A 21,629-nucleotide genomic window follows, 5' to 3' on the forward strand; every position below is an offset into this window, starting at 1 on the left:
CTACTATGGTAATTTATAATGAAAATAAATTTGTAACGATTTTTAATTATTATTTTCTATGTTTAGCCCACTCCAAAAACAGATGAATCATCCCGGGGATACGACGCCACTATTACACACATATACTGGGACATGAAGACCTATAAATTATTTGACATTATAATCAAACTTATAATCATCCGACTTTATTTCAAATAGTTGAAAGATTAAAGCATTTTGACTTTTTTTAATTTCGCTGTTCTAACAAAATACCTGCCGGTGTGTACGTATAATTTACTAATATTTCAGGTGCTAATTTTCTTCGCAATAAGGAACAAAATTTTATTTTTGTGTGATAAAATTTAGACGACGGTGGTCAATGTCATATAATACAAGATGCGTTAATTTTAGAAATTTAAAAACCACCGCCGTCGATGACTAATATACCTATGTACACGTCTTGCGGTTGTGCGTCAAAGCCAATGCGCCCAACTGTTCGAGCACACCAACAAAAAGTATCAGCGCAGTATAGGTTTTTTCACTAGTCGAGAGTGAAATATATAAGATGACATTTTTTGCTGTAATAAGTACACACACATATTAATATATATATATATAAACGAGTTTATTTCGCAGCGACGACGGTGGCGATAACAAGTGGAGAAACAAAAAAATAAAAAACGCCTTTTCTAACGCTTAACGACGATGGTGGTTGATAATCGTTATAATTATAATAATAATATTTTAATGACCGGTGCACAAGTCAAGTATGTATATGAAATACGCACGACAAACGCGGTGGCGTTGGTGGCGTGTGCCGTCGAAGAAGTCGACGCCGCCGTCTTCGGCGCGTACGAGAAACCCACGGGCCGGCCGAGGGACCACCGGCAGCGCTAAAAATTGAACCTTGTCTGCATAGGTGTCGGACACGTGGTGCGCGCCGGTTACGCATGCGCGGCACACCGGCCACACGACGGCGGCGGCGACGGCAGCGACCGGCCGGCACACTGGTGTGCTGCGGTGCGCGCGTGTGTTTTATACAGTGTCCGCCGACCGTCGGACGTCTTACACGCGTTCGCATACGATATCTGCCGGGCGTGTTCCCCCCCGATCACGCGGGCGACGTACACAATAATTAACGACAATATTATATTATATATTATTATTGTTGCTCCGTTTTTTTTCTACAGACGGAACGCGAATTTTGTTTCATCGAACGTAATTTTTTAAAATTTTTTTTTTTTAAATTTATACATTTCATTCGTTTACCGGCGAAAGTTCTAAATAATTTAGTAGTAATACCGCCGAGACTAATACTGTCACTACAACTACTATTTCTACTACTACCATTATTACTACTACTATATAAATACCACTACTTCTACTGTCACACTACTATTTTGCTGCTGCTGCTACGACCATTATACTACTACTACAACTGTAATACGTTTGCACCACTATAATATCATAACGACCGAGGTAAAAGCGTACCGAGGTAATTTATCGAACACGACGAGCGCGTGTGATATACAATAATATATAAAGTCGTACGGGACTTTGTCATAATATCATCGTAGTATTAAACGACCGCGACACCGGTGACGGGGAAAAAAAAATCGTCGCCGGTGGCGACGACGGCGGCGGCGGCGGCGGCAGTGGCGTCCGTGGCGATGTCGCGATCACTGTCCGCGGCAGACGACCCGTTTACCACCCGGCACATTAGCTGGACGATTAGCTGGTACTCCGTATAGTGTCGTACACGACAGGACAGCAACACGACAAACGACGACAAAAATAATAAAAAACATTCGGCGTCACACTCGTACAAACGTGTCAAGCGTGCACCACCACCACCACCACCACCGCCACCATCACCACCGCCAGACGACGACGACGACGACAACGAGACGATATTACCCCGCAGAGACAACTGCAACTGCAACTGCGGCTGCAACCGAAACGGCGACTGCGGCGACACAATCGTCTGCAGGCTTCCCGTATAGTCTCGTATATGATGCCAGTGCAATTACCGCCGTGGACGCTATCGGCCGCCCGATGAGTTGTTGTTGGCCGCCAGTCGCGTGTGTAACGACGCCGCCGCCGACCTGAGCGTTTGTGGGAAGTATGTGGAAGACACGTAACCGATACAATTGGTCGTGGTCTATACGTATTGTCGTTGTTGTAGTCGCCGCAGCCGTAACGCTCGCGATGTCCGCCGCCGAACCACGCGAATCCGCCGTCTCCTCGTCCTCTTCCCTGCGTTCTTCTTCTTCTTTGTCGTCTCTACCGTCGTCGTCGTTCTCCTCTTCCTCCTCGTCCTCCTCGCTCTCTTCTTCGTCCTCGGCCGCCGCTACCAGTGCGGTAACCATCGTCACGTCACAACTGGAAAGAGCGCCGTTCGGCCGCGACGGAACCGAACAACAGACCAACACTCCAGGTAAGTTCGTTTTACCCGAATACTTGCAGTTAGGACAACGGTCATTTTACACCGCAATATTGAATATGGTCGTGTTGTATATAGGGAAAAAATCGTGCTCTGTTCGGTAAACAGTTTAATGTGGGTGCTTTGTAAGCTCGTCCGGATATAGAGGGACCCGGTAGCTATAAGAATTTTTTCCGCATCATTTAAAACGATTGCTTATGACTTTTAAGACGTATACTACTCATACGATTGATAATGCGGTTTATCGATAGCGTTCAATGATCGCGATTTATGATCTGTTCAAATATAACACCTGTTGGCTGTATTGATTTGTCATGTCTTCTTTTTTATATGAAAAAATGCAGATATCACACATGACACATACATTCGTAAATGTTACACGCAATTTTTTTTCAATTTGATTAAAACCGGTATTTTTATTGAATCGTTAATAAATCGTACGTAGGTGCATATCTACTATAATAATAAAACAACTCCATGAGTACTTAGTATTCTAATGGTTCTCGATAAAAGCCATCGTGTATTTGATAATTCGACATATTATTATTTTATTGACAATCATTTACGTGGTTATTAAGTTGGATTATTTCACCTTCCCTATCCAGGTACTTTCCCTTTAAATGGTTTTCATATAAATTTATTTTATATTTATAATAATGTAATACGCGTAGAAATGATTTATGATTAAAAACTCGTTTTATTTACGTTCTCTTTCTATTGGTTCCTCAATTTTTCCATAAGCATATGTGGATAAAATTTTAAATACTATACTCCTATCATGAAATTGTTAATTATACAAAAATGTAATTCGGTATGCAAACGCATTGAATTAATACGTGGGTTGCATTATACCACGGACAAATGATATTAGTATAATATTGTTTATTCGTTTATGAACTACAACTGTTCATAATGCTTAACATCGAACGACCCATCTAATGAACGCATAAAATACAAGAGCATATCCAAATGTAAAATTACATTAAATCATTTGAGTGATGTAATATATAATTAAATATTATAAGTGATGGTTTTTATATTTTAACGTTCGCGTGAATCAATTGGGTACCTAACCTGTAAAAAATATATTTTGAGAATGTAATGCATATATAGTAAGTAGACATTTAAGTTCTGATAAAACATATATAATGAAATTGGAGAATACATTGAGTTGTAAATCATTGGCATATTATAATAAAATAAAAAATGATTACATTATGTATAATAAATAATATTTTTTGATTAAAAACAGGTTTGAATGTTCAATAAAATATAGATCACCTCTATTATCCTTACCTGTGTTAATATTCCAAAAGACTTTGGTATTTCGATTTATTAACTATATAGATTCTATATTGCGTAATCGTTTTAAGTCTGTTAGAATTACAAGTGGGTATGTTCCAGAAACAATTCTTTAACTATCATTAGCATGACGTATACGTCTACGTATATTACACGTGAAATTGTTACCTTCTGCCACTATATTACATTATATTATACGCTTAATTTGAAGTAGGAACGAGTATAGGTAAATCATTGATGTACAATAGATAAAACATTTTAATTACATGCGTAAACAAAGAGTTTCGTTCAATAATATTCTATTCGTTGTCTTTGCCTATTAACTATTAGAGTATATATGTTGTCAATGCGTGAAATAATATTGAAAATCGTATTCTATTAATTTTTCTAGCATTATCGAAATAAACATAATTTTAATATGATATATCTATATCATAAATTTCCCATAATGAATGTTTGATGTTTCGCCTATAATAAAATGGCATTTTGTAAATGGATTGATCGCTTCCAAACCATCATAAATCGCCTACTTTGTAGTAATAAGTCAATTTAAATTCTATGTAATAATTTTACGTTTTCTGATACAGTACTAAGGATTTTTAATTATTTGAATTTGAGCAAATAACGTATAAAGTGGTATAATATGTTAATGTAAATCCAGTAAACAGGATGGTAGGTACTGACCAAAACTCGTAAGATAATAATTTATATTATTATTTTAAGTCAGATTTGTACCAAAACTTCATAGTTTTCATAAATCAAACGAATTTGATTTTTGTAGAAAAATCATTTTTTTTCATTATACTAGATATTAAAACATCGAGGTATGCTGAATTTTTTTTTATTATCGAAAGAAGTTAATGCTATATATACTTGTAATGTGTTATGTTATTTTTCCAGTAAATCATTTTTATCATCGCCACGCGAATTAATACAGTAACACAATACGTGTATTTATATAGGTATAGGCTTATAGTATTCAAACAGTGATCAAATAAAATGTGTTTGGCCGAGATGAAAATCGCGTGTTTCGAATTATTATGCACAGTGTGTATACATTAGTATTAATTGTATGAGGAAGGTGAAAAAAAAATCATCGAAAAGCGTTTTAGCCGTGATGGCTGTCAACGTGTTTTCGTCGGACAGCCCGTGGCGGCGGCGGTATGCGCTTAAACAGCTATAATATAATATTATACGACGGAATGATTGTTAATTTCTTTCGTTTCGGCCCCATACGGACGATATAAAGACGCGAATGAATGCGCCTCGACCGCCGCCGGGAGAGGCGGGTATAACCCTCTCGGGCTCGCGGTGCACCATTATAATAATAATAATAATATTATAACAACGTCGGTACATTGGCCGCCGTATGCTGCAGGTTTAAATGTCACTTGTGAAAGGTGACCGTCCTAAAAGGACTTGAGCGGGTAAACTGGTATGCGCCACACAATTAGCATGCATTCTCTGCGACGGCGCGACGTGAAATGAAAAATATATACGTCTGTTTATTTAATATAGACATATATATATATATATATATATTAATATATTATAAGTACACTGACACGCGTGTCTGTGTCACGGACACAGAGTTTTGGATCAATAGCATTTTGTGTGTGGTTGTAATTTATCAAACAATTTATTAAAATAACTTATGATAATATTATTTTAATTATCGCTGAATCCCGATATCACACACTTATATTTAGGTTGTTGCATTCAAAAACCTAAAAATATTTAATTACTTAAAATTTAAAAACGTATATATTTTTAAATATAAAATAGTATATTTCTTTAAATGAAATTACCGTTAGCTAAATGCTCATTACAATAAACATGTACATTATAATTCTATATTTTTATTTTTATTTATATATATATGTTAAAATAACAGTTTCATCTTAGTGGAGATTAAGTCATTTTTTATTTTGAATAATAAAAACATCATGATTAAAAATATAATGTAGCGCTTCTACTAAAATCTTTTGGTAAATTCGATAAAATTTTTCGAAGTTTGGAATACATTTAGTCTGTAGATTAAAATAGATTGTGGTATTTTTGGTTACACAATGTGTAGATTTATATATTGAGCTTTTAGGAGTCTAAATCATAGGTGAACAGGTGGTAGTGTTTAAATTCAACTATTATCATATGTGTCTATAAAGGTTTTGATGTAATTTTTTAAATGAAAAATACAAAAACAAATTCTGAGCACATTACGTTTGGTAGTTTGGTAGGCTGTACAGTATATTATATTTAATGTCGATTTTCTATTTTTTATTTCTGCATGAACTGCACGTCTCACGTAAAATAAAATTGCATGTTACAAGATAATATTATTATTATTAATTATTTTTATGCAGTTATAAGTTATACGTAACATATTTTATATAAACATCTAAAGTGTAACATAAGGTGTACGAAAATAATTTTATATATATATATTGATTATATATTGATTAAAAATAAAATTATAATAATTCATCATAATACAGGGCTTGCTAACGTTATAATAACGTTATGATTATAACGTTATATTTGATAAAAAAATGATTGGAATTTGTTAGCGTAATTATAACGGAAAACGTTAAACATAAATAATTAAATAATACAAAACAAAACATATAACGATTAACAAAATGTATGATATATTATCAAACCAAACATAACGCAAGACGTTATATATAATATATCATTAAAAAATAAAAAAATAATAATAATTTCAATTATTTAATTAATAAATTATAAAATATAATAAAATTTTAATTTTGAATAACGATAAACGCAAAAGTTGAATAACGTTTAAATTCTGAATAACGATAAACTCAAAATTTGTATAATGTTTTAATTGTAAATAACGTATAACATTTTTTTTTTTTCAAATGAAAGCCCTGATCATAATATCAAATTTTACGCAAATAATAATTTATTTTATCTGTGCAAATAATATAAATTTCTATAGGTATAATATAAAAAATATTTATTAGATATCAACGGATTATACATTATATAATACAATTCTAGTAAGGATTTATATTTTATTATACAGTAAAATATATTTGTATTGAATAGATTCGGATTTCATCTTATTTGAAAATATTTAATGAGTATTTAAGATTTTGGTTTAATGTGCTTTTTAAATAGCTAAGAAAATTATTTAAACTATGAGAATATATTAATGCTAATTATATTTTTGCAAAACTATTTAATCTAGGGCAGCATGTGATTAAATATTATAATTTTTATTTTACATAATATGATATACTTATTAAAAAATGTGATAGACAACATTTTCTATTTTTACTTCATTTACAAAAATATCTGTTATTTTTGTTAATTTATAAATGATATTCAAGATATGGGGCAGAACTGTATTTTTAACTTTTAGTTACAATAGAGCTTTTAAATTTAAAAATATTTTTTTTAACTAAATTGCATAATTTTATTTTCTAAGCTGCATTACTAAATATTATGTTAAAACTATTGTCTTTTCTAAAACCTCATCATATGTTTTTAACTCTCGTCCGGATTAGTACATTATAGGGAAACTACTATTAACCTTAAAAAGATGTATTTTTTTGGACTTGTTAATATTTGAAATTGATTGATCAGAAAATATAATATTATATAATATTATTAAAAGTGTGTCAGGAAATCAAAGATAACTTTGAATTTTTATTTGTATTATAATTAATTATTTAAAAAAAAATTATTTTATAGCCATCCAATTAAATAATTATTTGAATTTTAAATTTACAAAAAAAAAAAAAAAATGTTAGGAAAATAATATTCTTGTTTATCATATCTGTATTATTAATATCTATATTAATTGATGACCAATTCATTTATGGTTAAATGACAGGTATCGCATTATGTCGAGTACCACAATTTAGGTTACACTATAGTTATTACTATTATTTAATTTACAAGTGTTGTTTCCCAGAATACGTCAACGCAATTTGAGTACTTAACAATTAACATCATGTTATCAATGTATGAATTATTAGTCATTACTATTAAAATATATTTAATTTTAGTTTTTATAATTATTGTTAAATTAAATATTTTCTATTAGAAATGGATTATCATTATACAATTTAATCTGCTAAATTCAATGTTATTTATTTTAAATAAACTGTACAAGTATGTAAAAATAAAAGCACAAAAGTAGATAACCGGTGTGCTATGTAGTAAGTGTCAAATGTACTTCGTCATTGATGTATAAGTTACATCTATTGTATGTATTTGAATTTAATGATAAATTATTGCACACAAAAATTGGCTCTAAGAGACGGCAGTCTGTTTAACCTATATTTGATGATATATTGCTATTTAAGTAATTTATTTTACAACTGATATTACAGTGAAAGATTGAATTATTTTTTGCCAAAAATATTGCAATTGAAAATACTGAGAAGTTTTTACTTTTGATCTCTCAAAGTATCAATTAGATCACATTTCCTACAAAAAAACATCTTATAAATGAAAATTGAAACTTTTTTACTGTTCCAAAAGGTGATACATTTATCGCTTCGCTTAGAATCTAAAATTAGAAAATATATTTTTACAAGAGTGATGCTATTGAGTGAACCATTCGAATGGAAGTATCATTATATTTAAAACCAACAATAAACATTTTTATTCTAAAAAGTACGGAATTCAAGTTCTCCGAAAATAATAAACATTTTATTAAAATTGTATATATTATATACTACACAATGAACTGTATGTATATATATATAGATAAGTAGGTCATATAAATTGTTATAACTTATAATAACGATTTTACATAAAATATAAAATTTATATTAGATTTATTTTAGTATTTACTTGTTATAATATACTCAGAAAATATTTACGAACTCTATTATAATTTTTAGTGTTGGGCGAGTATTGGTTTTTTGAAGTCAAGTCGAGTCGAATCGAGTTTCAATTACATCGAGTCGAGTCGAGTTCAAAATTCGAGTACTCGAAAAATGTCGAGTACTCGAAAAAAGAGTCGAGTATTAGACAATTCCAGAATATTAAAAAAAAAATCACCCAAGTGCACTTAACGGTTAATCACTAACGGCTGGTGGTTAGTGTGTGTATTTGGGTGGTAGTGGTAATCAATCGGTATAAACACTATAAACTATAAAATGTCGTTTTCATAATAATAAATATAATATATATATATATATATAATATAGCAATAACAATCCATTCACTATTGTTAATAATTTAAAGTTTAAACCATCAACCATCCTAGAATTCTTATCGCGAATACTCGTATTTGGGTTCTCTCAGTTATTTATAGTTTCAACATTTAATAATTATTTTTACATAATATACTATATAGTGAAACACTGAAACAAGTACTCGATTCAATTCGAGTATTTGGTTCAAGTCGAGTACTCGTATTTACGAATACAAAATTTTTTTAGTCGAGTCGAGTCGAGTTCAAGTACTCGACTCGAAAATTTTTCCCAAAGTCGAGTACTCGAACAACACTAATAATTTTAAATGCTAATAATTTAATATAATTGTATTTTATTGTAGTACTGGTTTTTAATAATAACATATATTGATATCTGCTGTTAACGAAAAAATGTTCGTTTACGCTAAAGTGTGTATAGAGCGGTTTTTGCCACTATAGTTACCTCGGCCGATCCCAAGCGAACTAGCGTGTAAGGTCCGGGAGTCTGATGATTATAATTAATTGGTGGTAATGGCATGACTGCGACGAATGTTGAGAGTGACCCGCGTGATATCGTTTACTTGGATGGCAGTGGTGGTGACGGGCTATAGCAGAGACTCGGGTGAGTGCAAACAGTACAATAGAGTGCACTTTCAATAAAGTGCAACGGCTGCAACGGCAGTGGCCGGTTGCTTATGAATGCTGAAAATTTGGTAAATCACCACTGGGGTTCATCTCCGATACGTCCTAACCACCGGTCGATTTTAAACACTGATGAGCTCCCGGAAACAAGACGTACTTGCAACAGACTGCAATGTCACCGGTTGTTATACTGACATTCATTCCGCCGTCACTTGTTCGAATCTGCGCCACTGCTAAAATAACCGTTGCTGTTCACCCGTGGATATCAGTGGGTCGCGTCTATGTCCAACGACTTATATCAGTAAAGGTCGCTGTCCGAGTCCCGCGTCCGTTGCATCGGTGATCGAGACCGACTAGCCAGTTGAACGATCTTTATAACTGTCGTCCTGCACCGCAACCGATATTTTGCCACAACACGTCCGCTTGGAAAAACAGTTGCGGAAAACGTGAAATATATAACTTACTGCCTTATAAAATTCTTAGACTTAGTTTGCATCCCATTTTTTCTCCACTTATCCGAACGTCCGTCAAGTTTGCTTATTTTTGGGATATTATACTCAATCTCCAATTGCATGGCGTTGTAAACCACACAGTTCTGAAGACCAATATCCCCCTACTTCGGAGACCACTCCAAAAAATCTAAAGAAGCCTAAGTCGCGTCAGTTCGGCTAGGTTGTGTATGCATGGAAATACTTGGAGACGTGAAAACAAGGAGGCGGAAGACTCAGCAACTATATTATGATATATTCTCGTTTATTGAACGGAGATACTAAGATTAAAAACGAACTGTATGTGATAGAAAAAATACAATTATATGTTAATATTATGATCCACGTACAAAATAAACTGATCGTAGTGTTGGAGTGGCTAGAAATTTTTTTCTGGATAGGTCCATTATTTCGATGGATGTGATCTAGAGAACATCTTGGCGCGGTCGCATTGGCGTAGACACTTTGGCGTAAACAATTTTGGCGTTAAATTCTGGTTATATATTTAACAATATTATTTACAGAAATATTTGAAATTATAAAAATAAAATATTTACAAAAATATTTAAAATTATGAAAATAAAATATAGATATTATAGACTATAAAAGCAGACTAATTGCCAGTAGTTGTCTATTATTTATCTATTATTTTTTGTCTATTATTATTACGAGTATAATAATTTAATAATCATGTATAATAAAAAGTGGTACCTAGGAAAAAATCAATTGTAAACTTTAGTAATTTAATTAATATTTAAATAAAAAAATTATATAATTTAGTAACAACTTATATTTTGAGCTATGCCTCTTAAAAAATTAAGTATGTTGCGAATGTTGTAATCTTTTACAATATCCATCATGGGTGTATATTTCTTGACCTTAAATGCTCTTTATTTAAGCCATTATTGATTACAACTGATTAGTAACTATTATACTTAATGATAATACATATTTATAAATCTGCTATTGTAGTCTACAAGAATTTTATATCATCATACATATTCAATCTTATATTTATTTTATTTTTATAAAAATAAAATATTGTTGTGAATACTAAATAATATTATTAAATATATCTACGCCAAAATAGTTTTACACCAAAATGGTTTACGCCAATACAGCCACGCCATAATGTCCGGAATCTGGGTTCTTGATGGAAAGATTAACATACATATAGATATAGATCATAGATAACACGTTCAATAAGATAAACAAAATTTATTTTTGGAGAAAAGTGAGTTGTTCTAAACCTACCCATCACTGCCCCTTGGATGTATGTTACATATTTGTAAGAGTGCAAGACCGATGCAAAGATCGTGGGAGTGAGATTAATATCTCTCATTTTGGAATTAGGTAACTGTGGTTGATTAATGCTGCTTGGCTATGTTCCCTTAGTCGTTGTGCCATTCTGTCATTGGACAATCACATAGGTTCTGTGTTTGAGACTTAGGTGCGCATTCACAGTATTTGTGCTTAATTATTATAATATTACTGAAGTTATCATAAATGCGCCTAATCTTTATTATAATATTTATAATAGTTAATTATATTATACTTCTTAGAATATATGCTGTAACTTTATTGTTAAGTTTGAATCCGATTAGTTTATGTTGGGTTGCATAAATAATCACACAAAATTTTACATTTAATAATTCAATAGTGAACTGCTAATGGTATTTTTGAAATGACTTAGTGATCCATTATTGGTCCATTAAATTTTAGTAAAAATTAAAATAATATATTTTGGCATTCGTGAATTATATGTGATCTATCACATAACTTAGAATATAATTTTTGTGATCATACCGCGCATCTACTATGTAACACATAAAATAATTATTCGTTATTTAATTTAAAAAAAATGAAAATTTTTCAAAAAATGTATAGGACGAATTATTAAAATATGATACATAAAGATAAATAAATAAATCTGATGATATTTGTATTAATTTAATATAGAATATTTTGTATAGTACGTACGATTAGGTTTAAAAAAATATAATGGCAGAGCTGTTTAAAAATTTAAATTAATAATATTATACTATATTTTTTTTATTTAACTACATTTTTTTTTTTTTTTTAAATATTGTTCTACTTTAACTTAAAAACATTTTAGTGATTTATTGACAAGTTATTTAAAAATTATTTATTTTTGTGTTACGTAATAATTGTTTTATATAGTTTGTAAAATGTAAAATATAAATGTTAAATGATAGATCACATATTGCTCGAATATATTTTATATACAACTCAGAATCAGTATTTGAGAATTGTGATAAATCATTCGAAAAATAATTTTGAGTTAAGCTAAGCCTTAAATGTCGACTAAAATTGACAATTTAAATATATGGTTGAAAGAATTATTTATATTTAAGATTTTTGAAATCGTATAAATAAAATTAAAATTAAAGACTTTTGTAGAATTTACCAGGTATTAATCTCGTATATAAGTTAGTAATTTGCTAAAATTATAAAGGATAAGAAATAATTTAAATTGGAATACCACTAAGGCCATACATGTATCCAATCAACTTGGTGTATGGAATTATTATTATTCATTGTAGAATTGTCATAAATACGTAATACTAAATGGACTGGAACGATAGTTCTTACAGTTCTAGAAAATGTTTATCGCGGATCTACTATGACAATTTTTGGTGAAGTCGTATACATTTCATTATTTTTTAATTTGATGATATTTCTATATTTAAGTAGGTTTAACATCAAGCACCGGGCGATTAAAACAGTTTTATCGAGGCAACTCCGGTCATTTATCCAATTGGGTGAAAGTTGCTAAGATGATCACTTTATATACTTATTTATTTAGGCTGGCGTGTTGTTTAAATACATATTTTGGAAAATTACAATTAAACTACAAAATTATTTAATTGTAACAAATACTAAAAAAAAAAACGAACGAAAGTAACATCTGCTGTTAGTACAGTAAGTGCCGAATATTCCTCGTCATTGAGACAGTCATCGGATGTGTTAAATTTAAGTTCAGTGTTAAACACAAAAAAAGATTCTAAACGAAAACAGTCTTTCTACAAATTACATTACTAAGTATATTTTATATAGTATAATTCAATTTAGTAATATGGTAATTTAACGAAAACATTTCATATATTTTATTGTTAATATTTAATTATTTATAAAGGATAGTATATATAATAATGTTGATTAATTTATATAATATATTATTGTTATAATATTTTGAGTCAATAGGTACCGATATTTATAAAACAGTGTGTAAACTGTGAATTATACAAGGTTGTAGTATAAATAAGTAATAGCATAAAATTAATTTAAATATATTGAAAATGTTATTGTGAAATTTTGAAATTTTGTGTATAAAATATAATAATTTACATAAAAATTTTAAGTTCCCGCTAATAATATTTTGAATAATAAAAAAAAAATAAATAACTTAAATCGTTATTTTTATTTGTTTAAATTTATAATTTTGAACTACAAATTGAAAAATTACGTATACATTTTTATATTTTTTTGGTTCATTAAAATTTTTAAAAGTTTTTATCGACAATAATTGAATTTTTTTTACCCATAAATAGTTCAAAAACAATTATAATATTTTTAAATTGTATTATGTATGTTAAGTGCTAATATACGTTTAGGTTACATTTTCCTACTATTTATACTCGTATTCGTTTCGTTTTTGAGTTAAGCCAAATAAACAAAATCGATTTTGTTGAAAACTTTTATTCATGAAAATTCCAGTTATTCCCATTATTGCGTCCAGTTACATTTTACAGCTACCGCCTCAGTAATAATAATATATTTATATAAATGAAACAATGGATGTTGTAAATTTTTTCGATAGTTTTATAATTTTTGTTTGTCAGATAATCAGTAAATAGTTTAAATTCATGATTATTTTTGTAAACTAATTGGTTTTTTTTTATTTTAGTGTGTTATTTAAGGTTTTAGGATGAAAGTGTTCAGGATAAAATTAGAAATATATTTATGATGGGAGAATACTATTATTTTTGCTTTGTTAATCTATATAAAATTTTTCTCTACACTTCTATACTAAGTTTGAAAGGGTATAACTGTAAATGGTGGCTTATAATAAATATAAATTTACATTTAATAAGTATTTATATATAATTGTATTTAAATCCACAGATTTTTATTTATTTAATTTTAATACACATTTTCAGTCTTTTAAATTTAAATAAAATATTTTCAATATACCGCTATTCTTTGACGATTAACAATATATTTTTTAATTTTAATGATAGTAAAACTTGAGAAACTCCTATTGCAGCATACTCATATTCTTAATTAATTTTGCCTCATTGATGAAAAAATTTTTTTCATGGCATAGTATCTAATATATATTTATTAAATATTATAATTAAACACAAATTATTAATAGAAATAATTATCCGAAGTATTATTAAATCTATAGTTGATAATGCAGTAAGTAAATACATTTGAATAAATATTATATTGTTTGTATCATTGTTGTTTGCACAAAATATTAAATAAAATAATTAATATAACCTAACCTTATTCTGAATAAGTCATAGAAGAAATATTGTATATTTTTTTTTTGATTTATTGTGGTATCTGTTAAAATTGCATGTTATGTTATGTGAAACATGAAATTGTTTTTAACCATGATTTTTCTTATTTTTATAAAAGCCATTTCACTGAATAGTTTTATTTTGTTTGTATAGTAGTTTTGACGTATGCTGTATAATATAATAATGTATTATATTATATAATTTTAATGTGGCATTCATTTATGTGTTTAGCATCAATTCTGAATAATTTTATTAAATTACTGTTTAACTTTTAATTAAATTCTATTCTACGTCAACTTTGATATAGATACATCTCTTTTCATTATGAAGTTTAAATCTAAACATATAAATTGATGGTTAGACATTTCTCGTTTGAAACACAATGATATACCTAGTTATTTCTTTGATAACTGGCAATTAAATGTTTTGTTATTCTACGAAATACTGAGATAGGTAATAAATGTTAGCTTATAATTAGATCGATTTGTTCTTATTTTACAAATAAGACTCTATGAAACAATGCCGATTAATTTGCAATGATTATGACATGAAAGTGGTTTTATAAAAAAATGTTATATAAACTTAATTTCCCCCCGTCTAGTATTTTAAACCAGGAATATTCAACTTTTTAATAAATAAAAAAGTATTTTACCCCCACGTTTTTATTTTGCTTTAATAATATTCTCTTATGGTTTTCCCTTGGGCATACACCTACATGTTATTAAATTGATTTAAAAATTTAAATTTGGTTGAGTCAAGTATAATAAATTTAACAATAAAAATATATTGACAGAAGAGTTGTGGTCTTCATTGAATATTTTAGCTTATTAATTATTAACAAAGATACATCATATAATATAGATTATTATTTTTGATTGTATAGCAATTACAAATTTTTAATACATGTAGATGAGTATATGACTATGTAAGGTAATAATTTAAATATTTTGACTATGAGAATAAAATAATAACTAAATACTTAAAAGTTGAAACATACATATTTACTTTCTTGTGACACACTGACTTGTCACTTACAATTTTGGATTTTTAAAAATATTTGAAATTATTTAAATTTTTTTTTAAAACCGGTTACATAACTGCATAAAAATAAGAAGTGTATTATTTGGTGCCCCATGTAAGATTTTGTCACTATTTACATTTTACTTTATTCAACGTACATATATATATATATATACAAGAATGTTTAATTAGGTATTGAATATGACTATTTTATTTAAAATAATTTTTATTCACTGGAACCTAGAAAAAAATCTAGAAGTTTATCTACTTAGTATTTTAATATTTAAGTTTACAACCAGCTATAAATTTATTTTATTCCTGTTCATAATCGGATTATTTTTTTTAAACAATTATTTTGCAGAAATATTTATTTTTTTATAAGTATAGATATAGGATTTTATGCTAACTGTAAAAATATTTTTAACAATTCATAACTTAAAATTATACACTTTGGTGTATAGGCTTTAATTTAATTATAGGTACATGATTATTAAACCTATTTTAACTATGTAACTTTTAACTAATGAATAATACAAAAATTATTTACAAGCAATCCTCAAAATTAAAGTAATGTAGGTATTTTTAATTTTCAAACTTATTTAATTAAAATACTCATTAAAAATTATGTTGTATGTTAATGGATTATATTTTATTTAATAAAATATAGATAGAATTAAAATATAATATGTTTTCAAAAGTAACTTAACTATTGATTACTTTTGTTGAGACTTTTTTTTATAACTAGGAAAATGTTAAATATAATTTGAATTGATATTTATCAGTGTAGATTTTTATCATGTTTAAAAACTTTTAATTGTATTATATAATTTCATATTCAATAAAATATGAACATATTATTATTTATATTCAAAAAATTTTAATTTACCTAACAATGATTCTCGATAAAACTATTTAAATATCATCTGTTTTAGTGTTAAAATTATGAAGAATTCGTTTTAATATGCATAGGTTTTTACAACTTCATTTGATTAATACACACCTCGCAGAGTAGGTACGTGTATATTATATTATACACCTATTAGAGAAGGCACAGTAGCCAAAAATATAATTTGAAATTGTATATGCATGACACCTTACAAGTGACGTGTTGTAAATATTTTAAATTCACAATTCAGTTATTTCGAAGTGCTAATAATGTCTTAGGTATTGGTATCCGACTATAATACATTTCATGTCGTGTACGATTTAAATTTTACTTCGAACGTAAAAAACCTTCCAATTATCCGGGTAATTATATAATATATTAATATATTATCATATATATTACTTGGTTAGTGGAAATGGCGTGTGCATAATATATGCATACGTAAAATATAATATCTTTGTTGTTTTTTATACGCGCGTATGCAGAATATTATAATATATTATATGTTATACCTACGTCGAGCAAGACGAGCGTGTACACAACAGTAATAATAACGTAATAAACAAAAGGAAAACGTAAAAGTCGTAAAATTTAAACGCGTCTTTAATAACATACGCACGCTTGCGCGAGTGTGTGTATATACGGCCATCGTGGGGGCGATAACTTAAGCATTTCGCTTTTTCTCTGTAAGGGTAGTTCTCCGGTTACGCAGGTCAGTGTCCGTCTGGGCCGACGATGATCGTTACGCGAGGTCAGTCGTGTCACGCACCCACTTACGCATCGCAACTACTGCCTGCACCCGTCGCGGACAACCCTCGTCCCCTTGCCGACAGACGGCAACGCTACGCCACTGCTATTAGCGTTTATAACACCATATATACCGAGTATACCGTAATGCATATAATACAATATGTACCTATATGTATATATTTAAATGTTAATTGTGCATATATATTTATTTTAATAGCGCGTCTGCAGTCGTCCACGGCGTCCCCATGGGGAATTGTTTTATGACCAGAACTGTGAAGGGAAAATATTACATTATGCACAAAAACACGCACGCATGCAAATTCAAACGGGCCAATGTTGATGTGCTGATATTATCACTATATTTGTGTGTATTGAGAATGTTATATATAATGCGATTACGTGTAAAATTTGCAAACTTGCATCGACCCTCCCACAGTATTTGTGATTGTATATATGAAATATATATTATGTTTATAACGCAGGGTGCATCATGCACAAACAAGCGTGAGCGCGAACTGGTGAATTTACACACACACACACGCACACACACACACACACACACAACACTCACAACACGTTTACTATTGGTACAAAACTCGACGAGTGCATGTATTTTTGTGATAAGAATGCACAGTTTGTGTGAGTGTACTCACACACGTGCGTTTTATATGCATTGATCGCTCTGCTATCCACAAGCAATAAAAATGCAATGACCTATTGGATGTCGGAATCAATAACCAGCCGCGGCAGCTTTTATAAAACATATTATAGTATCTAAACTATTTAATAATGTCGCGTGTGTATGTGTTCATTATGTACCTATAATATTATTAATGTAAACACGCGCGCGCGCGCGCGTGTGTGTATAGTTTTTGTGTAATTGCCATGTTATTTGCAAGTCACCATATATATATAATTACGTATAGTCAGATTTGTAATGTATATACGTAGTTTTCAAATTTTACACACTATCTAAACTACATTATCTAATAAAGCTAATAGTATACACTAAAACCATGACCAATTTATAGTCACACAAAACTATACCGTGGTTTGCATGCTACGATTATATACACATAAAATTTTACTCATATTTGTCATAACTCGTAGTCAATCGAATTTGCCATTTTCAAAATATGTTGCGTACGGCGCTGTTTGAATTTACAAGATCAAATAAGCTATCAATGATGAGTTATATCATTGAGTATATACATATAGTATAGTACTATATATACTCAATGGTTATATATAAAACCGGATTTACTGCTATATTTATTTTTGTCGTGTCGTGTACAAAATTTGAGCTCTGCATATACTAAAAAACTAGATAATCGTACTTTAAATATCAACTTATATGTACTTACATACCTACATATTAAAACGTTATAAATTGACATAATATGTATATTACTCATTTGTTTCACTGTCGAATAATGTATATATGACTATAAAGGGTGATTCTTTTATTAAACGACATTCATGATTTCAAAATCCATTAATGTTTTTGAAAAAAAAATTTGTATAACTTCCAGTTGAAATAAAACATTATTTTTTATAAAAAATTATCTTTTTTTATATTTTTAAAGTTTTTCACTTTTTAGAATAACAGCATTTACTTTTAATTTCATACTCAAATTCAGAATATTTTTCAAAGTATTTCGATGTATAAAAATCTAAATTCGGACCAGTAGTCAATGAGTTATAAGTATTCAAAATATATGTGAGCGGAGTGGAAGGGTACGAGTAAACACCTTAAATTGATGGTCACTACTTCGCTTACCTATATTTCAAACAATTATAATTCATAAAATTTATATAAAGTATATCATGTTATCAGAATTAACCGTTCAGCCGCGGAACAAATCAGAAATATTCATGTTTTTTTTATATCATTGAAACCTGATGACAGACGTGTGCACGAACTTTTAGTGTTATTATCTAGTTTTTTATTTTATCCGGAAGAACTCAAAGTTTGGACGTGTCATGACAAACGACATAGTTGTGAACTTAATATGAGTTAATACTTCGAGTTTTTAAAAAATTGTCTACACTTTTGTTGCAAAAGTTTTGGTTACTTAAACTTGATTTCATAAAAAATATTGTGTAAATATTACTTTTATCTATACACGGAGTATAATATGTAGTTGCTTATTATTCATTCAATAAATTAAAGTTATTACTTCGTACATGAATACTTTTAAGTTTTAGGTACTATAATATATGTTTCCATTTAAAATTATCTGTCAATATTTATCGCTTGTTGTTTCATCGTATTGGTTGTTTTATCATAAACCGTCATCAAGTTGGTAGAGGTGGCATTCGGAGGCTAGACCACATACAGTCCCATTATTTTAAATAATGCAACCCATCTGCCTCACCCACAAAACATTCAACCTAATGTTCACAATATTCACATAGGAATTTTAGTCATGTAAATTTTAAACTCTTTGTTTTTGATTAGGAAATAAAAAGTTAATGTTGATTATACTTCATTTTAAATGATATTTTTGGTATGAACACGAACAAGAAATAGCATTCTTGAAGATTATAGACTTATCTTTAAATCTCGTTATAATAATATATACAACATGCGATGGTCTTATTGATTTTATGAGTTTATTTGAAGAGTTGTTCTAAAACATACACTCATATAGATAGATAGTTAGTAAATATAAAAATAAACTGAAAAGTTGAACATTTTATAATTTAACGGATTGATTGTATTTTCAAGGGATGCCAAAAGATACTTTTAAACTTGATTTATTATTATGTTTTATGCGTTTAAAAAAAATAATCATTAACGTGATTTTTTTTTATTATTATTATTTTAATTGTACAATCTATAAACTAATTTTCATAATAAACAGAAATTATGTTTATAAAATGAATATATTAAAATACAAAAATTATATTGAATATAGTAAAATAAGTTAGTTACCTTTGAGCAAATAGAAATTATACAATCAGTAACAAAATGTTAGGATGAAGAGATAATTTAATGTAAGTAAAATTAGTTTTTACAAAATGACATTTTTGATTTATATGAAGCTTGAGAGAACGGTAGTAAAGAGGAATAGCTGTAATAAGATTTCAAAGATTTCAAATGAATTTAAATTAATTGAGGAAGTTAAGAAATTTCTGTTAATAGGAGTAGGATTTGGTTTAAATGGTTGTTGACCATCAGTTACGTTTTGCATACGGACGGTAGTCTTGTTGATTTTCAGTAGCTTGTTGTTAATGATAGTGTTAATAATAATTAACGTTTACGATTTGAAATTTTTGTTTTCTTGGATTTCTTATTTGTAGTTTTGTAAATTATACATTTTCTGCAGTTGGCAGTGTATGTTTGTCGCAGGAGGAGCATGGGTGATTTTCTTCACATTTGATAGTCATAAAGAATATATTCAGTAAGTTTGAGTATGGACATGGGTTTCAAAATTTCAAAACTGTGATTATTTTCGATTAACATGGAAATTATAGTTATGTATTATTATAAAACAGACACACGGTTGTTGTAACAAATATTTAATTTTTTTTGTGAACGAATTGATTATGATTTAAATTTTTTTTAGAACATTCTTTTTGAATATAATACACGAACACAAATCGAAAAATATAAATTCAAAATCAATGTTAAGTGATAACATTTGTATAACAGTATAAATATTATTGTACATATCAGATTTTTCAAATAAGATATTATTTAGATCATATGATTTAACATAAGGTTGTAAGTATAGATTTCTTTTACAAATAATTTTCAGTGTTACATTCGATAAAAATAGAACGCATAATAAAAACAAAGTTATACATTTTGTTATAGGATTTTAATGATACATCTTACCAATGAAGTACCTTTTTAGTGTATAGTAATGCTAACCATGTAATAATAACGAAATGTCTAAAGCCGGTTTATCGAAAACACGGGGTGACTCACTATTCAAAATATCACTTCAATAAAAAAAAAAAAATATCACCGTGAGAAATATACATACTAGTTGATTGAATTAGTCACCATATTATATCCGTTTTTCTTAAGAAACGTTACTTAATGACAAAACTTCTCAAACTGTGTTAACTATAAGTCATAAACAAATGGATTTCGTTTGTTTATGACCGAAGTTCACACACACATACTATAGCTATTACATCGCATGTAAATAATATATTACCCATCACATTTTATTATGGTTTCGCTGTATCACTGTTAAATTCTTTATTAATTATATAATGTTAAAAACAAAATATATAACGACGATATTATTACTTATACAAATCTCTATCGATGCATGATATTTCAAATAAAATATTAATATTATATACATTTTAGGTAAAAATTGGATTCATGGTGTTTAAATGGTTTATATTATATACTATACTATATAGGTAAAGA

The 21,629-nt window shown here is 28.8% G+C and overlaps 1 protein-coding gene across 1 annotated transcript in view; it reads left to right on the forward strand.

Moving 5' to 3' along the window:
• The first annotated feature begins 1,035 nt into the window (after positions 1–1,035).
• Positions 1,036–21,629, forward strand: part of LOC112596232 (inhibin beta chain-like) — a 69,140-nt gene continuing 48,546 nt past the window's right edge. The window contains exon 1 of the mRNA XM_025341735.1: positions 1,036–2,416. Within this exon, the coding sequence (XP_025197520.1) occupies positions 2,104–2,416 (313 nt within the window). The 5' untranslated portion in view covers positions 1,036–2,103. The remainder of the gene's footprint in view (positions 2,417–21,629) is intronic.

Source organism: Melanaphis sacchari, unplaced genomic scaffold (assembly GCF_002803265.2).
Source record: "Melanaphis sacchari strain LSU unplaced genomic scaffold, SCAv2.0 Contig310_pilon_pilon, whole genome shotgun sequence".
Taxonomy (NCBI): Eukaryota; Metazoa; Arthropoda; class Insecta; order Hemiptera; family Aphididae; genus Melanaphis; species Melanaphis sacchari.